At 35.0% G+C, this 21,547-nt stretch overlaps 2 protein-coding genes across 2 annotated transcripts in view; both read left to right on the forward strand.

Moving 5' to 3' along the window:
* LOC142351029 (proto-oncogene vav-like) overlaps window positions 1-21,547 on the forward strand; it is a 198,412-nt gene that overhangs the window by 102,155 nt on the left and 74,710 nt on the right. The gene's annotated exons all lie outside the window — the stretch shown is intronic.
* LOC142350942 (uncharacterized) lies at window positions 21,023-21,433 on the forward strand. Its single transcript, XM_075402967.1, has one exon. The coding sequence runs from the start codon at window positions 21,023-21,025 to the stop codon at window positions 21,431-21,433; it is 411 nt and encodes a 136-aa protein (XP_075259082.1).

A 21,547-nucleotide genomic window follows, 5' to 3' on the forward strand; every position in this document is an offset into this window, starting at 1 on the left:
AGAGAGAATGATAGAGAGAGCATAGATTTATACAAACATCAAATAAACTTTAAATCTAAATGTTAAAACAGAAAAAATGTACAAAAAAGACATTAAAATTAAATATGACATTGAATCGAGGTACTGCGCCCCAACCCTGCAGTTACAGCTACAGTTATTTGGGAACCCATTAATCACTACCGAATGTTTTGTCATGGTACGGTCGCAGGATCGTTTTATTAATTTTCCAAATCGCTTTTTTCATTGAAATACTAACAAACAACGAGTCCAAAATGGGTCATCTGCACAGAGCAACACTATTCGGTTCTAGTATTATTTATACGATGAATCGGCACTCGAACTAATATGTTTATATAACTGTTGTATCCTGATTTTAAAGCCTAAGTGCGTTATAATGGTAGTGCTAGATAAACCCAAAACTTTTACCGAAATATTCTACAAATAGCGTTACAGATTGGTGCTGGAAAAATGCGAAACCTTTTAGTGCCAGCAAGTTGCGGCAGTAGACTTAAAATCTTTTAGTCCAAATCTAATAGAGCAGAATTGATCCTCAAAACATTTAAAACCTTTTTGAAAAATTTCAAGTTTTCTTTTAACAGGTCGAGAAGCAATGACGAGACAATTGTTGAAACCGTTTTTTTTACTACTCATAAAGCGGTATTGTGATCTTAGTTATCAATCCGTTGAGTGCGGGAGAGAAAAAAAGAGATAGAGTGTACATTAGAGAGAAGGAAAGATAGAGTAAACAACACCTAATTTTTCAAACTTTATGTAAAGTTTAGAGGTATAGATGATAATAAATGGCCATCTTGAATTGATGCATCATCAACAGGCTCCGGGGATAGGAAACCCATCATCTAAACCAAAGAAGGGGTGAATGATGCAACCAAGAGACCAGAGGGTAGCTGGCGTTGACTAGATTTCCGTTCCGAGAAAAAAGTGAGCAAAAAACGGCTAATCAGCCGAAACACGTGCGAGACCGGCAACGGGTCGGACGTACGTACCGTAAGCTTGACAACGCATACAGATCCATCTTTTCCAGGCAACGTTGCCACAATTCGTCCCAGAGGCCATATCCCACGCGGAGTGAGGTCTTTGAGGATCCACAGCAGGTCATTGACTTTCAACGAAGCACCCTGTTCGGACCATTTGCTTCGCTTCGTTAAAGTGGGAAGGTATTCTTTAACTAGGAGTCTCCAGACGTAGCTCATAAGCTGCTGCACGTTTTTCCGGAAATTGAAGGATGCTGGCATGGTTGATAAAAAATCTCCTGGTGGCAGTGAATTGTAAGGTCTCTGCACCAGAAAATGATTTGGGGTGATGGCTTCTTCATTGTCTGGTACGTCAGCCACATGAGTAAGTGGCCGAGAGTTCAGCATACTTTCGGTCTCAACCATGATGGTGTGGAGGACATCTGATGTAAGCCTCTGCTCATGAAAACGTAGCAGTATGCCAAGTAAGCTGTTCAAGGGATCTGATCACGTTAGGAGGTTGCTGTTCAATGACTGTCCTCGATACTTTGAAGCGGCATTTGACGCCCGTCGAGTTTTCCCGGTTTGTTTGGATTTTGAACAAGATGATGAGACCGGTACCAATTTCTTTTAGGTTCACGTTCTGTCATTTCGACTGGTTTTATGTAATTTTTCACTAAATCTGTTGAAAGCGTTTTATCGTATTTTTCTTGCAGCGTGGGATTATTACCTAGTCTTTTCTCCACGCACTGCAGTCGATTAAAAGCACAGTATTAGTTGTTCTCCAAAAGGCAAAGTGTTTTCCAGGGAAAATCAATTTCATATCGCTCAGAGTTATGTCAGATAGTTTTCGGAAAAACTTTTCAGGTCTTCATCTGAAAGAACAGAACCGTTTTCATGGATTCCTTCATTTTCAATTTTCCAGAATTGCTCGACTAATTCACTTAAATGTGGTTCTTCCGTCTGCTGTCTTGAAACATGCTAAACGTATAGTTTGGTTGTTGTTGAGTGATGGTTAAATGTAGATTCTGAAGGATTGAGAGAAATTTCATACTCCCCAGCTAAAATTCATCCTAAGTTTGTTTTTACACCAAACGGTTGATTTATGTTTCCGGGTATTACTTCGATTGGATGAGTGTCAGCAAAAGTGTTTACACCTAAGAGGGCTCCAATTTTGCCACCAACAACGTGAGGGAAATGGATTTGGCGGAGATTACTAAAAGTGTCACATATTTGATTCAACTCAAATATGTTGGCTGGTGTGACGTTCATTGCTGGCGTGCTGTATGCACATGATTTCTTTGGAGTTTAGTTGATGTTTACGCTTCGCATGGAAGTGCTAGAAAGTTTGTTATAGTGTCAAGCAAGAAAGTGAACGGGCTGCCATGATCTATGAGTGCATACGTATCAAAGGCATTGTTGCCCTTGACCAAAGACACCGGCATCAGCGGTAGTTGTTCAAGCCAGTCTTTCGGAGGAGACAGATTTTTATTTACGCAGAGGCGTTGATTATTTGAAGGAGAATCGAGGTTACTCCTCTGAGTATTTGATTCTTTCGTTTTACCAAAAGATTGTCCATAGCAACAGTGTTGTTGTTTGTTTTGGCTTGGTGACACTTCATTTGATGAATGCTTAGTAGGACTAAAGGAGCAGATTCTGTGGAGAATGCTGCTGGCGGTCCTTTCTTTTGTTTTGAAGGGTCGTCTAGGGTAGAATGATGTAGGCCGTTGCGGGACTGGCAGTTTTTTTGTGAAGAACAATTTTTTCTGAGGTGATTATTGCTCAAATATTTCGTGAATTCGTGCACAATTTGTTTTTGATAACGATTCTATATCAGTCTTGTGGTGATGGCTTTTGGTAGTCGGGACAAGTTGCCAAAAAATGGTTATTATTGCAATGGGGGCAATGTCGGTTGTTTTGCTGTTTTCCGTTGGTTTTCGTGTTGTTTGAGATCGTCACCGAGGATGACCACTCCCTATTAGAAGTGGTTATTTGTGGTTTAATTGCAGGCTGCAAATCAGCTTTAGATTTGTCTTTGCCAAATAGGGTTTGGTTACTTAATTGTGATGACGGTTTACAGTGAGCCATCGGAACACTAAAGTCTTTGACGTTGTCTATGTTGTTTTGTTGTTGTTTAAATGACGCAAAGATTTGCTCGCGATTGATGGTATCGTAGATTTGAGCATGAAGTTCTAAAAATTGTTGAAAGGAACGAAGTGACGCTGGTTCAGCTGTTGTTAAGAGCCTATGTTCCGTCCATTTCAACAGAACATCATAAGGCACTTTTTCTTTCGCTTTTTTGAACAATGTGGAACTCTGGAAGCCAAGGTATTCAAATGTTTGAAATCAGCGCTTTAGAAAGTATGAGAATGCGACAAATGATTTTTTTATTATTTGAATCAGTGGCGTGCCATGACTCGCGTTGATTTATAAAGGCACCCACTACAACACTTGGGTCTCCAAAATGGTTCATCAGTTCATTTAGAGTTGTTTCATAATAAGCTGGTTTACAGGAGTACGACTCAATGATTTGTTTTGCTTTTCCAGAGACTGAGTTCTGGAGATACGTGATCCAATGTGTGTCAGTAATACCAGTACTATTATGAACCATAGAAAAAAAATTGTTAATTCATTCATGGTATCGCAGAGGGTTGCCATTGAAGTGCGGCAGTTACGGTGGTGGTAGTTTGATTGCTTGCTTGTTAGTTACAACGTTGTCGGCAATATAGCTTTTGCCTAGGTTGTCTGGAACTGGTGGTGGCAGAAATTTTGGTAAATGAGCCAAATGAGAAGGTTTTGGGTTGCTATTATCATTATAAATTGCAACTGTTGGACCAGGCAATTGGGAAATTTCTTTTTGGTAGTTATTGCTGTTGTTATAAAACGTTGTGGCAGGGGTCTGTGGTTCATTTGTGAGTGATCTGTGTTCTTTTTGCCTGAATTTGGTTGACCTAGCAACTGCTTCACCGGTGCAGAATTACAATCATTAATTGTTTTTGCCTTGTATTGTTGTACAAAATTATTTGGCTCGATGTTATTCTCAATCTCATGGTGTAAAATCTGCCATGACTTTGAGCTTCCAGCTGTCTGATCTTCTGTATTGAGCGCAATGTTCCTCGTTGCGACTGAGTTCACGATGTTAAAAGGATGGTTTAACAGCTCTCCATTTGCATCATATATATTGTTCCACTTTTCGTTTGACGTCATTCGGTTTTGCGAAGTACAAGGGTTTATTTGAGTATTCATTTGAGAATTGGACACCGGTACTTTGGGATAACTGTTCCCTACTTGAGAAGATATCGTAGTTTCCGCCATAGTACCAAGAGGAAACTGATAATTGTGAATCTTTTCTGTACTCATTGCGGTTTGCTGTACGTTTTGAGTTTGAATTTGACACACTTGCTCATTGAGACTTTGTACATTGATGTCAAAATCTCCAGAGTCATCTCGGGATTCATGAATTTTTGTTTTTGGTCTGACAACTGCCGGCACTGTATGTTAGCCACTTATATTATCTCTTGTAGTGGAAAGAACTTGCAATTCCGATTGATTCTGTGCAGTAAAAATTTCTAAACCGATCTGTGTTTCACGGTTTCTCAAAAAAACTTGATCAATTTGTTGCGCTTGAATTACTAAAAAGGGGTCCTGCGGTTGTTCATATGGCCGTGTTATCTGTTAAATGGCACTAGGGGAGATTGTTGTAAAAGTTGACATGTTGGAGTCAATGTTGATTGACAATCAACATAGAAAAGAAGAATTTATTATGAAAATAAAGTAAGACTGAAATACTCATTTCTGATTGTTTAAAAAAGTAGAAATACCTTTCCGTAAATGTTTACCAGTTTTCCCTTCCACTCTACCCCTTAGTTGGTACAGATCAGAGTCAGACCTGATATAATAATAAAATATATTTCTCTCGCTCTACTCCGCTCTTGTTTAGTTTTGAGATATACGTCAAACTTTAGCGTTGGGGCCCGTGCACTGTCTACTGAAGCTCAGATAGAAGAGTGACAGGCTAGAGATATAGAACTTTAGTTGGTCAGGTAAACCATAAGATTATCCAATAGTCTTGAGACACCATAAGACCTCAATGGAGTAACCTCACAAGGTAACGCTACTCGAGACACTTCTTATCTGGTGCGACCAGTTGATCGCGTTCCGAACTAAAACAAACCAAACCAAAAACTCTAAACCTCCATAACGGATTATTATTGATAATCAGATCACTTAACCAACATATAAAAAATACTTTAATGGCAACCAGCCATCAACAACAGATAACTACCAGTCATTTCCTAACACCATTTACAATTGCTAACGACTGCCCGCAAAAAACCGCAAAGTTATTTATAGAATAATAATAATTTTGAAGAATAACCTCCTCAAAGAAACAAAACATATACAACAAATTAACATTCATAGAAATCGTTTGGCACACTACATCCCAACAATATTATTAGATAGAGATCAACTTAACAAACTTTACACATTTACCTTAACAAACAAAAAAGCAAACAAAAAAATCTTCTATAACTTTCAGAATGAAACAACACTACCTAATATGTTCAAAACATTTTTAACAACACATGAAGAATCACAAGATAGAACAAAATTAACAGCAATACCAACTACAACATACGAAATATTACGAAATACAACAAATTATTTAACTAAAAAACAGAAGCCAATAACATCGGTAAATGACAAACACCGAATGGACATAATAAATTATAGCAAATGGTTAACAAAAATTATAGAACTCAAATCAGAACTGAACACAGCAAAAAATCAGATATAATAAGAATTATATCAGAATTCACATTCTTATTTTGGCTAGATAATTTTGAGCACATTAATGACAAAAGAATATAAATTGGAGAAACATTTCAAGAAGAAATCGCTAATCTATGTGATGAACTCAAGAACCATTGGAACCGTGAGTACTATTCACCACACTTTGAAAGTACACTAAAAATAAGCTCAGACAGTTTGAATTACATAGAGGGAATAGATAATTATGTAAAGATTAATGACCAAGGACAAACTGGAACTATATCATTTAATTTATCAAAAAGCCTAACATCAACGTCAACGCCAAAAGATGTTCAAGTAAATACAAGTCTACAGTCAAAACAAAAATCAGCAATAAAACCAGACAAACATCAAATCTATTCGGATATCAAAAGAGCACACCTGATGATGATATATACATTTCGGATACAGAAGACAAAGAACTTAAATTAGGAAAATGTCTACCACCATCAGTAAACCAAAGGGTAAGAGAAAAAGATCAAATTCAAACACAAAATCACTACAATGAAAATAATACTTACATTGGTTCATTGATTTATAACCGTGAACATCAAGATATGTACTTGGAACACCAAAACCATAACTATAGAGAATTAAAGGACGAAATAACAGGAAAAGTAACAAATCATACAAACAAACTAATAGATAATTTAGAAAATAAATTAAGACAGATACATGAAAACATAGAACGAAAACAAGAAGAAGCACTTGAAACAATGTTTAATAGACTCAATAGAACACTGGACGACATTAATAGACAAAATAATATAAGAACAGAAACCTGAAATTTAGAAAACAACAATATACAACATAAAAGAAAACCAGAAACTCAAACACGAAGAACTAATTCAACCATAACTGAAGAAAGAGAAACAACAGTTACAGAACCTCCATTACCATTTCATAAACAATTGACATCAATGAGTATAAATGAAGAACCACAAATAGAACAAAACATAAGTAGTGGTTCAGTACCAAGAACAATAAGACCATTTGATGGTACCGACCCAGCAAACACTGTTGAAGAATACTTTAACAGTATTGTGGCAGCAATGATATTTATTAGCAGCATAGAACCAGTAAACAAACCAGGACATCACCAATGGAAAGTAAAAAGAGCAGCTTTAATTCTACACACATTACAAGGACCTGGTCAAAAGTGGTATTCCACTCTTCCAAGTGAAACCAAATTGGATTGCAAAATACTCTGTAAAAAATTGTCAGACGTTCGACTCAGAAAAATCAAAACAACAAGCAAAAATAGTCTTGCAACAACTACAAAAACACGAATGAATCGTTACGATCATTAGCATTGAGAATAGAAACACTCGTAAAGACAGCATATTCGCTCTTTACAGAAGATTATAGAAATAGTGTAATGAATCAAATATTCATTAGATGTCTAGATAACGAATTAAAAACAGCAGCTTCGAAAAAACACGCAAACCATAAACAAACGGCAAGAGAACCCGAAATGACCTTTAAAACATTAGTTAATAAAATAGACCAAATGGACTTAACGAGAACGATAACAAATAATCACAAAAGCTTATATGAAGTCAATCAGATCAACAGTCAATGAAGATCTAAAACAGATGAATGCAGCTTGTAATAATATCAACGATCTTAACCAAAAGGATTTGGAACATTTTGAAGGAACAATCTGTAACGTAATCAACGGAATTAGTAACACATGTGACAGAAAAAACTTTAAAGGAAAATCAAAGTTTGCACTCTTTTGCCGCTATTGCAGTTCACATAGACACACAAAAGGCAGATGCTTTAAAAGATCACGACAAGAAAGCATAACACGACCAAAAGATAAATCATTCTATGGACACATGAGAAATAACCAGAACTTACCAAACAGAAAAATTGACTCAAACAATGTCAATGGACGACAACTACCATCAACATCGCCCGTCTATAATAATTCACGGAGCAGAACACCATATAGATCACAATGACGGAATGGGTACAACAATACTTCAAGTAGTAGAGATAACAGAAATTACCAAGGATATCGAAGATCTAATAACAATCACAACGATAGAAGCGAAAGTTACAATAGAAACGATTACAATAGAAGTACAAATAACAGTTACAATCGAAATAATCACTATAGACGATACAATAATAACAGATCAAACTCCAGATACACAAATCGCAGTAATTCGAGACAGAACTCGCCATACAACAGAAATAATAATAATAACTATAAAAACAATAAATATAGCAGACAAAGACAATACAGCAAAGACTCAAACAGAAGTGATAAATACAGACAAAGATTAAACAGTAACAATAGACATTATTCGAACAGTGATAACAGAGATAATAGAAGAAGTTCATCGAACAGGGAACAGAACAACAGATACCATTCAAGAGATCGAAGAACAGATGGGAATAATTACAACAATAACAATAAAAACAGAATAAGCAGCATAGAGGCACAAACGCAAAAAGATGACCCGCCAGGAATCGATGAAAACGACTACACATCAGAATCATCTAATGAATATCAAGAAATATTAGATAAATTCTACAATGCACACGAAGATACATGCAAAACCGTAATAAATACACTAGAAAGTAACCCAACTTGGATACTACCAATGTACCAGTGTAACAGACTTTACAAAACAAAAACCAATATTGGAAAATGATTTCCTCTTAGGTTCAGGAGCAACATTAAACATCTTAAACGAAGATACATGGAATGAAATAAAATACAAAAATCCTGAAATACACCTCGAAAGAGCTCACAAAACACTTAGAGCAGCCAATAATACAACTATAGAAACATTCGGAACAGTAACACTAAATTTAACTCCCGAAAAACATCAAAGAGCAGAAATAAATTCAATACAATTTTAATATTTATTTCTATATAACACAATGCAATCATAATTTTCTCGTAACTTCATTCTTCAAAGAATATATAGAAACCACAAATGTAAATTCGAATAAGCTAACAATCAATACCAACACAATTTAGATAACAATATTATTTTCTTCATGAATAGCACAAAAGGGTATCCTTACTATTCTCGACTATATCCAATTTTTAACAAAGAACCGATATATTTTGAACGGGACCAACATAAATGTATAACCTTTCCAATACCTATATTCAAACAAATGGAAAAATCAAGTGGAAAAACAGTTTACGGATCAATCCACTATTTTGAACCAATAAACAAATACCAAAATTTATAATTCGCACATATCAAAGATCTGTCACTAGAAAAAGAACACTTCATCGACATATTCTTAATCAATAATAACCAACATAAAATAACAATAAACGAAGGATTAATTGGTTTCATGTATCAAAACATCACATTCAAAAAACAAAACGAAGAAATGTACCAGGCAAACTTGATAGATTTTTTTTCAGAATTGTATTATCTAACATATGAAAACGAAAATGACATCACTGAAGTATTGAATATACAAGAAAATGAAACAATTGAACAAGTCGCAACGTTTGAAAGAAAACCTAATTTCAAATGTAATTTCAATATTAGTAAATATACAGAAACAGACAAAGAATTGATCCAAGTGTTCGATTTCCAACATTCATACTTAACGCAAGAAGAATTTGAAAAAGTAATAACAATCAGGTTAACATATAAACAAGTTTACACAACGACAAAATTCGATGTCGGAAAAACAAAAGTGAAATTGAACCTTCCTATGAAAAAAGACGCCATATTCAAAAAACAAAGAATCAGTAAAGTTCCAATACACTTTAGAGGAAGAATCCAAAAACTTTAGACGTATTTAAAACAATACGACATCATTGCACCTGTCAATAAAGAACAACTATCAACGGGAAACACATTCACAAATCCAGTAATATTATTACGAAAATGAGAATCCTTAAAAATAGTATTAGACGCCAGATACCTGAATAGCATGATAGATGAATCAAAATGCAACTGGCCCATTGAACCTGTTGATGTAGCCCTAACACGAATAAATGGAACAATATTTAAAACAGCTGATCTTAATAGTGCGTACAACCAGATACCATTAGACGAACAATCAATGAGATACACTCATTTCACAATTGGCAATGAACAATACTGCTTTAAACGTTAATACAAAAATGAAAGCACTCCAAAGAAACCTTGGAACAATAAACTTCCTTGCAAAATATGTCTATGGTATGCAACTAACACTACAACCATAGTATAATCTTCTACACAAAGAAAGTGATTTCAAATGGACAAAGGAATATCAAACAATCTTTGAAAAAAAGAAAAGAACAATAACACACAATTTAGAGATAACAATGCCTGATACTACAAATCCATTCTATACAATAACAGATGCTGCAGATACAGGCATCAGAGCAGCGTTATTACAACAACATCCCACTGAGAGGAAAATGAGATTAGTGTCTGCAAATTCAAGACTATTTACACCCATAGAAATACGACTTTCCACACTAATTCGAGAATGCTCAGCAATAATCTTCGCTCTAACAGAATATGAGTTTTTACCAACAGGCTCAGGCCACCCAATTGAACTATTTACAGATCACAAACCAATCATTTTTCTTTTTACTCAGAAGATTAAACCAAATCACAGAGTTTACCGATTTCAATTAATACTGATGAAATTTCCTAACTTACACATTATTTGGACAGAGGGAAAGAACCTGGCCCTCCCTGATCTTTTGAGTAGAACATTTGATGAAGAACATTTTACAAAAACACGTGATATAACAGTGGAAATACTAGAAAACATAAAATTGTTTTTCGCAAAAACACCATTTGCAAACAACCTAGAATGCCAATACAGTATATGTAATAACACGAATGACGAAAAGTCAGAAAAAACACCTTACCCAGTATTAGCTAACATACACAAAACTACTTTGAAATAAACATTGATAAGAACGAATATCACCCAATCTCATATGAGAAGTACAACACAGAAACTAAAACAAATTTGATACCAAGATATAAACCAAAAATAAAAAATTGGCAATCCCCAATTGTAGAAAAAGATGATCTCATTTTTGAGAAAAATCAGAAAAGACCATATACAACACATCACGACGATGACTATCTCAGATTGATAAATACCATTAATAAACAACAAAAGATGGATTACGAAGATGCGAAAATATCAGATATCTTCGACGACGAAAAAACAAAAATAACAAAAGAGTTAATTAAAGAAACACAAATTTTAGACCCTGTACTTCACAAATTAAAAATGTGGAAAAAAACATAACAATAAACCACAATGAGTAACAATGGATATTCGTGGAAACAAAGGATTATTCGCCTACTTTAGAAAATTCAAATCAATCGTAATTGATGAAACATCTGGAATAATCAAAGTAGTCATAAATATACGTAAGAAATCAATACAAAAAATCTGTTTAACAATAACACTGTTACTTTGTGTACCTTTTACGAAAATCATTGTTTTGACCTAGTTGGTCACAAAGGCCTTGAAAAAACAAAACGCAATATAATGGAAAAATACTATTTTCCATCCTTAACACTCGGATAAAAATATTAATAGCCGATTGCATACAATGCCAAACAAACAAAATGTTTGCGAATACGAAATCAAAAAGCAAACAAGAACAACTAGCATCAACAAAAACATATTTCAACAAAATGATAATGATTGATACAAAAAGACCTATAAAACCAACATCTGAGGGAAATAACTACATATTTGTCATAGTTGACGCTTTCTCACATTACGCAACGATAATGTGTGCACCAAAAAATAATGCACAATACGCATTTACAGCATTATTTGAATATTGGTTAATGAATTTCGGACTACCCGAAGAAATAGGATCAGATAACGGATCAGAATATCTTAACACAGAGTTAACACATCTATGTAATTACTTTGAGATAAAATTAAAACCAAGTATAACTTAAGCACCTTTGACAAACGAATTAGTAGAGGGAAGGAACAGAATAATTGGACAATTCATTCGAACACTACTAAATAAAAGTTACAATAATTGGTCAAGAAAAACAAAATTCTCCCCCTATGCATACAATACAGAATACCAAACACGACTAGGCATGTCACCATATGGAGTCGTTTTTAATCAAAAACCGCAAAAACCAACAAAGATAAAACTCGGAACAACAACAGACGAAATGGGAAACTGCAATCCAACTGAAACAAGTGCATGTAACACACAACCAACACACACTCACCTAGAGAAACAATTTAATCACTCAAAGATTGCGAAACTAAAGAAAGGAACATACGCCAAATGGTTCCCTGATAAAGAAAAACATTACAATGACACATATCAGACTATCACAAAAATTCTAAAAAACAGAGAAAAGTTAACAGATGAAATGAATCTCAGATTCAGAACAGCAAAACCACTTGAGAAAAATACTTTGTATTGATAACAAATCAACAACAAATTGATGGAGTTTCAAAGAAATTATTACCACTAAAAACAGTACCGTACCTCATTGTAGATAAACCTACGGAAACAACATACATATTAAAAAACCACAATAAAGAACATATAACAATACACAGAAATCATATTGTACCATAATATCCTAAAAAGAAACATATAAAATTAGAACTGCAAAACTACCTCCTCACAACAGAAGTTCCAACGTTAAAACAACCAAAATTAACTGATAAACGAAAATCAGAAATAAACCAACCCGACACAGGGACCACTCAACCATACAATCTCCGTAAAAGGAAAATAACATTAAAATAATTATAAGATAAAACTTTTTTATCATTTTCCAATAATCTCTCATTTTCCTTACATCACTATGCTATAATTTATAACATCTTATTCAAATTTTCGAATATTAACATTCACACCTTAATATGTATAATATTCACACCTTACACCCCACTATGTGTATATGTTCATCGTACACTCATAGATAAACATTCAATTGTGTACACTGATATTCAGTTTTACATTTCGCATTTTACTAATCAAACATTTATCCTTATGTACGACCACTCTTATGTACATTCAGTATTCTACATTTAGTGATACAGCCTCCTAACCCGACCCTTGCTGTGCATATCCCCAGAATATTAAAACAAAATGAAAAGACATATATATTAAAAGAAATCAAACAACAATAATATAATCAGTAAAAATAATGAACACCAAACTAGAAAGTGTTAAAATACCTAACCACTCACCTCCAATACACTGTAAATGTAATACCTAAATACCTTCCTGATAACCTTGTTGAATAACTACCGGATTCATAAATAATACGGTTTAATGAACACTTTAACATCTACCCAAGAAACTGTTTTATAAAACATTAACACCTTCTAGCAATACAAAAATAATTTTTAAAACAATCATTTATCAGTTTTGCACTGCGAATTACAGATTAAGTAATCTTACGCACGACAGGGCGCAGCCATTAAATGACAACAAAAAACCATCTTCAGATAGACGTTTTCTGGAAAAAGCCTAAACCGGACTCTCCTCTTCAATGAGAAAAAGGTGAACACAATTCAAACTTGCTATATTAGCAAACAAAAGTATAATCTCAGACGCATTGTTTGTCCCGAAGTTCGAAAATTTTACGACTGCCATTGGAACCCTTCAAAAAAGAAACGATACCAGCATCATTTGAACATCAGAACGATATTGCAATGCGAGAAACGCGCAAAAAAATGAAGTGGTAAAACAAGTGTCAAATGCATAGCCAATAAATAATAGCTAATTTTTTTGTGTACGAAGCTATCAATCCAAAACTATTATTCAGAAGATATTATCTCGAAATTTTGCTCAAAATTCGGGTCTCCTGGAATTTTTGTGATCCGCAGAATCGCGCTCAAGTTCTTAATTTCAAGCATAGATAACGAAACTCAGTTTCGTTTGACGATACACAGTTCCCAAAACCGGGCACTTCTCCAAAAAATCACAACCAAATCCTCTTCGATTTTTATTACTTTCTTATCTTCTTCCTATTCTTCTTCAACCTCAATTAACAAATTATCAAACACAATATACTGTCCTTGTTAGACAAAAGAATTCATTGAAAAATGAGAGTGCTAAAACGAAGCCCACTGAGAAATGTTTTTTCGGCTTCTAAAGAACAAATTAGGAAACATTAGACCACAATGAGCTTAATGAAACACACCAATGCGGGTGTTGTTGAAGAGTTCTTCAAGATCATTGATCGGGCAGACCAATTTCTGACCAATGGTGAAACCGGATAAGAGTAAAACCATTTGGATTTGAAGAGGCAGTGAAAATTATGAACAGTGAAAACTGATATTAGAACCTTTTATGTGAAAACTGCATACAATTTGTATATACCCCAGTTGAGAGGTCGACTTTGTGAAAAGACTTATAAAGTCGACAGGGGGGGTAATTTCCCTAACTTAAATACACGGTCGGCTTCCTTAGTGATATTCGACCTAAAGTCTTTTCATAAGTCAGCCAACGGTCTTTTCATATCCAATATTGGTCCACCAATACTCTGTTCATATCTGATATCGTCAACTTAAACTCTTTTCATAAGTCGACCAATGGTCTTTTCATATCCAGTACGGTCGACCTTAAGTCTGCTCATAGGGTTCAGGAGTACTTTAAACTGAGTGTTGAGTACCCCGTATGTACAAAGATAGCATCAGATGCACTAGAAACATGTCAATGATATGAAATAGAAGGACAATATGTTGGCTCGAAAAAAGATTTGGAAAGAAAATATTTTTTGTCTTTGGCCATAGTTTTTTTTGCAAACTGAAATAAAACAATTAACACCTGAAACAACATTATATGCAAAAACGTATTTGTCAAAACTCTAGGTCAACCATTGCCATATCGGTTGACCTAAAGTTGACTTTGACCATATCGGTCGACCTAAAGCCGACCATGACCATTAGGGTTGACCTAAAGTCGACCATGAACATAAGGGCACACATAAAGTCGACCACGACTATTAGCGTCAACATAAAATCATTTCATACCCAACATCGGTCGACCATTGTCTTTCTATACCCGATATTGGTCGACCACGGTCTTTTCATAATTCGACGTCTCAACTGGGGTAATAATTCGTTTATGTAACAAGAAATGTTTATAAAAGTTTTGGTTGACTTTTGGGTTGACGGTACACTCTTTTTTTTTTGCTAAGAGAGCGCAGTTTGAGTGTCACAAGTATATAGAATAGTTGTAGTAAAAATTAAGGAGTTGAGGGTCATTAGTATAGATTAACACTAAATGCCAAGAAAATGAAATAGACGTTTGATTATACAAATTTTGGGTGTCCAGCAATATCAACGAAACTGACAATTCCTTGTTAACTTGGTTTATTTACCACGGTGATATAATAGATATTTGTTACTGACCAGATTAGGAGTTTTTTCCTTCATTGAACACAAATCTTTTATCCGCGCTGACCACTCTATTTAATCTTAATTTTATTTATTAATTTTGTATTCTGCATATGCGGATTATTCTTTCAACTTCTTCTTCGTATCTTCACAGAATACCACGCTTAATTCATTTCAAATAGAAATAAGATTGGGCATAAGCCGATGCTGTAGGTAGAGAACAGCGAGTAATATTTAATGAAGCTTGTTCGAATTGGACGATTGTGAGCAGCGAAACTTCTGAAGGTTCGGTCGTGGGCCTGTTTTACTTATCCTGTACATCAACTCAATGCCGCAAACAGTTAGGTTGTACACTCTGATTGACTCCGAAAGTGTTTGTTGGGCTCTTTACAGTTCTGGAACAACCTCATCTTGAATATTTAGCGGAAATTTAGAATGCATGGCTAAAAAAATTTAATTCCCTCAGAAAAGTTGCAAAGGAGAACATTACGGATTGTACGGTGAACCGTTTCTCTAAAGTATAAGGAAAAACTGAGGCACCTGAATTTTTCTATAGAATATACAACGAAGAATGTTTCGAATGATCCAGATATTGAAGATCTCGACAGAATTGATAGATACTGTTCATAGCCAAAAGCCATAGGCGCCTTCTTCTAGTTGAAACGTACCTTAAGCCAAGTGAAATACAGTAGGTACATGAAGGTAAAGATATACAGTAGCTAAATGCATGCAAACATTGTGCCTATACTGATATATGCCTCTCAAGCGTTAATGCCTCGTCGTACAAACATGACCAAAATTGAACGTTTACCTATAATAGCATCCAAATGGATGCCTGCCTGTTCAGTGCCCTGCAAAGCACGACTCAAATTTCTCGCGTGGTTACCTTTTTATAGCTAAAAAAGTTAAAAATCGATTTTAAATTGCTTTATATCTCGAACGTTTTAGCAATGACTTGCATCATCAGGAGTTGAAAACTTGTCAACTTAAATTTTTACAAATGTTCATTATAGAGTAACGTTGCTTGATTATCCATTTACATTTTGGAATTTTACTAAAACTCCGACAGGTTTTCACCTCAAAGTTTTTGAAAATGTTAATAGTACCTTAAACCTGTTAATATGAGTCCTTATCTTTCGAATTGTAGATTTTCGGTTTTCGGATCAAATTAACGTTGCTCGAATGCCATTTCGGAAAATTGTATAGGCATAACATGCTTTCGCACTTAATATTTCAGTGTTAAATACCTGCTCTTGTACTCGTCCCGCATTTTTAGTTGTGGCCTGCGTCTGCTAATGTGTAGAGCTTATATGGTCACAAATTTTTCGGTATCTTCGCAAGGATGTCTTGAAAGTCTTGAAGTTGGGTACCTTGAAAGTTGTTACAGCCCCACAGCATTCCACAACATGTTTCCAAAGGATGAAACATTTTTTGACGCTCCGAATTTCTTGTGATCAAATATCGACAAGTTTGGCCGAAATAGTTGGACCTGCATCCACAACACTGAGTTTGTAGACCACACGATCTTTCAGATTGCTATGAAAAGTAGACTTCAGGGACCTTAAACAAGTTCTCAGCTTTCGCGTGGTAAAGATGGTTGTCAATTTACATTTTTTCAATTTTGGCTGCAATTGAAGACTAATGTTACCTCGGTACTGCGAGAAAAATAATTGTTTTTTTTTTGTATTTCAATGGTTTCTGCTTCCTCTGTTGTATTTTCCCGCCACCACTATTCAGTTTAGATTTGAATAAGTGTTTTTGTTTGTAAAGCATCGTTGATTAGCCTGGAAGTCCATCCATAAGGGTATTGATTTTTAACCATTTTTTTCCTTTAGAGCTTTGTCAAAATTTTTACCAACTGCTGGTGCTTCTAAAAACGCGGCGAACACAATATTTCAACAATATTTTGTTATATTGGATTAATGTACAGCTACGGAAATTCAAGAAAACTCCCGTATCATTTGATTTCTTGTACAACACACAATTGATTTCTTTACAGCTTTTTACATTGATGTTCAAGTCTAAAAACGCTGAATTTCCGTTTTCGTCTGTCCTCTCCATTGTGAATTCCTTTTTTTATAAAGGGGGTCAAAGTTTCTGAATAACCTCACCAGTTCATCATTTACGGTAGAAAATATATCGTCTACTTAACTTTCGAACAATTTTCTTTTAGTTTCTGGTTTACTACCTAGCTTGTTAACTTTTTGACAATTAGAGCAATACAATACCACTCCATGTACTGCACGTAAACGTAAAATTGATCATCAATACTGCGGATTTTTACATAAAACAAACTTTGTTTTTATCTCACATTCGACTGCTTTTCCTCTCTAAGTGGCTCAACGGTTGCATTCAGGGCAGGCTTCAAGATCAATTGTAGGCACTTATTAACGATATCTTTCGTTGACTTGATCTGATGTTAAAATGATTTCATCCAAATTTTTGCAGGAGTTACTGCAAGTGAATCTGCCACCGCTAAGCCATCCACCTGACGAAACCATCGGTCATTACATTTAAAACAAACATTTGTCACAGCTAGCTCCAATAGTAATTTCAAAGTTGATCTTGATATCTGTGGGGCCTGGTCATCAATGTACAGGCTATTTGAAGCTATTTCAATTGATTCCTTAACTGGGACGTTTGCATATAGGCTAATCAAGTCCAAAAAACAATGCTCTCATCTGACACCAATTGGATGAATTCAAGATTCCGTGCATTGAGCGTCAACGTCTCAATGATAGCACCCGGTACTCTATCAAAAAGTGGCCAGAGGAATTCCTTCAAATTGTAATAACTACTGCCTGGTGTACACTACATTTAAATTAATATATTTCATTTTTTTTAAAATAATATAAAAAAATATAATTTATTTTCAGAGCAAACTTTTTTCGTTCGAAGAAAAACAAAACTATTTTATTAGAAGAGATACAAAAAAATTTGCCGATGAAAAGTTCATAAGAAGTCCTCCTCTTGCAAATTGGAGAACAATTTATTAAAAAAACGGCAATGAAATGTTTGCAGAGTTTAACAGAATTATTTAGACAATGCTCGAGAAAAACGCACCAACTGAGAAAAATTAAATTTCAGATATTAAAAAAAATTACTGCATATAGGCTTGATTGACAAAAGAAATTAAATGTTAGTTGCCGAGAATCATCGATACTTCAATAACTACAAATTGACACATTGTGTTGAATTATTTGTGTCATTAATAAAGTATCACAACCTTGTAAGTTGAAAGTTAAAAGAAGCCGGAACCAATGTTCAGAGTATTTTATAAGAAAATCGAAACCTCATAAGAGATATGGAAATTCATTGACAAAAATTGAAAAAAAAACAGTCCAAACATCACTGAAATTGATGGAAAAGGTTAGAAAACGAAAAACAAAAAGTCAATTTGCAACGCTTTTAACAGAGTTCTCAACAAAAATGGCATCTACAAAGGGCAGATTATTCCATCAAACAATAGAACACAAAATTCAAGAGTTTAATTTTAGACTTTTTACTTTTAGGGAAATCAATAAGTTAATGACAATCATCAGCAACAAACGTGGGCATTGAAACCCGGAAATTATGCTTGCGGAACAAATCTTGAGATCATGTTTAACAATTGTATTAGAGAAAAACAACTATTTGAACAATTAAAAAGGATGCAAACATCACATCAATTTTCACTGAAAGAGGTATATCAGTTTTAACTAATTATGGTACATTTTCCGTACCTTAAATTTTGCGAAAGTTTTTGGAAGACTTACTTTATCATTTAGTGGACTTATTTAAAAAATACGCGCTTTTGAGCAAAGAGCAATTCAATTTCCAATCTAGAAAAATTTCTGCTGATGCTCTATGTTATTTTAATGGAAAAAAAGAAATAAGGAGGATAACAAGGACACAGTTGTGCTGTTTTCTTAGATATTTCAATTTCTAAAAGCTTTCAATTTAATTCCACATATGATCTTTATGAAGAAAGCTCAAAATTTCAATCTCTCTCAATCAAAATATTTAATTCTCAAATCTTTATTCGCAAATTGAACACAATGCGTAATTGGGTATTGACTTATCAGACACAATGACCATTAATCATAGTGCTCCACAAGGAATTGTATTAGGGCCTCTTATTTTTCTTTTATAGGTCAACGATTTTTCTCAAAGAGAGAACGGTGAATTTTATGTTGTTCAATTTGCGGATGACAGTAGTATTATATGCAAAGTTGAAATTTTTGAAGTTATTCCACGAAAAATCGAAAAATAGACTTATAACTGACAGAGAATCAACTAACTTTAAAAGCCGATAAAACAGAGATGCTATTCTTTACCAATCATACTAATTCGCATTCAGAGTTTACTTTCAAAATTGAAGTTATGAAACCAGCGCATGCTTGTCGGTATCTGGGAGTACAAATTGATTCAAACCAAACCTTTGTAGATCACTAGAACTCAGTTTCAAATAAAATCGCTAATGCAATTCGTCCTCTGTACTTTGTAAGAAATCAAATTCTTTTAAAGTAAGAATTGATGTTTTCAAGTCAGTTGTACTCTCATCTTTCTGTAATAACTCACCTTGTGGTATATCAGGCTAACATAAGCAGAGCTTTGGTTGAACAGTAGCATGCCTGACCCCGGTTCTGGAGATAGTAGTTTCGAGTCTTCCAAGCTCTAATACCTTAGCATTATATTCAGTAAGCTATTACCAGAGTTGGGCTGATGACTTTTTTGCACTGTTCAATGTCAAAAGAACTTTCAAGGTCTGAACAAAATTGTAACCAAGAATTAACACGTGCCCTAACAAAGTCACAAGAAATGTAACTTTCAAAACGACAAGTTTGTTTCCGTTTGGATTCAAAAAGCTATACATAAGCGAAAAAAGCGTTGAAGCAGAGCTTCATTAGTAATCGAATATATTGAAATGAACTTGTATTCATTTCTGGTCCGCCGAATATAATCATAGGATATACCTTAGAATTAGTGTGAGTAAACGCACGCGCTTAGGAACAGCTCACATTAGACATTAGATTCTCTATCGGGGGAGGTACATAAGACTAAGATAGGCTAAGTTGGGGTATCAAAAATATACTAATCATAAAAAAACCGGATAACCACTAGATAACCATCCACCCTCAGTTCATTTAAGTTGATTAACTTAAATTTACTGACAGGTTGAATAACCCGGGTCCCGGAACAAGAGTTATCTAGTGGGGAAACAAATATATGTCAAGTGTTTTTTGAGTCAATTTTTTAAAACCAAGGAGGGCAAAACCGTCACGCTAGGTAGCATTAATCGTCCCCTCTGCGGTTCTAAGACTAATTGTGAAGTTTTTCGTGTGTTTTTCGGTTGTCTTATTGGTCGAGGGGACAGATAGTGGGGTTCTTTTTGGCTTTTTCTTTGTTTACATCTAGCAACAATCATCCGCATCAAAGACACCCAAACCAAAGACCGACACAGCGAAAACAAAGACCCAGCAAAGACCAACACAGCAAAGACAAAGACACAGCAAAGAACAACAGAGCAAAGGCAACGACACAGCAAAGAAAAAGCAACTAATTAGTCACCAAAGCCACAGACAAAGGACAAATTGCCAAACAAAAGTCTTCAACAATGACAGAAAACCTCGAGAGATTGAAAAAGTCAAGAACAGCCCACCGCACCGTTGCAACCAGATTAAACAACGAAGCCAAAACAATTACAGAAAGACCTGGACAAAATGTCAGTGAAGAGGAGCTCATACGACTGGAACAAATCTCGACATTGTTGAAAAAAACAGTTGTAACTGTCAGACATGAATCAGAAAATTCAAAACCTGATCGATGACACCGACAGACTCGACGAAGAAACCAAAGAATTGGAAGATTAAGACAAGATAGGATAACATGTTGATCTAATCAACCGCTTTGTCATGTGCAAAAAAAACCCAGCCAGAACTTCAACACCACGATTCGCTACTGGACCACCGTCCATCACCAACGTGAAGCTGCCGAAGCTGGAATTGCCAACTTTTTGTGGAGACTACAAGGATTGGACGTCTTTCTTCGACCAGTTCAATGGAGCAGTGACAAGCAACAGCCAGATAAGAGACAGCCAAAAGTTGCAGTATCTAAAAACATCAGTGAAAGGAGACGTCGCAAAGCTTTTGACCTCTCTCCAAATCACAGACGCAAATTTCAGTACAGCATGCGACATCCTGAGGAACAGATACGCCAACAAACGTCTGATTCTACGAGCCCATGTTCAGGCAATAGTTTCACACAAGCCGGTAACAAATGAAAACCCAAAGGCACTTCGAGATCTCATGGAGACAATAGAATAACTAAAATTAGCGCTCAGCAACCTTGGACAGCCCGTGGACGATCAGGGCATCTTTTTCGTGTACCTCATTGCAGAGAAATTGCCCGCCAAAACGAGAAAATGTTGGGAATTTTCA

The sequence above is a fragment of the Convolutriloba macropyga genome, chromosome 12 (assembly GCF_964194025.1).
Source record: "Convolutriloba macropyga chromosome 12, txConMacr16.3, whole genome shotgun sequence".
NCBI lineage: Eukaryota > Metazoa > Xenacoelomorpha > Acoela > Convolutidae > Convolutriloba > Convolutriloba macropyga.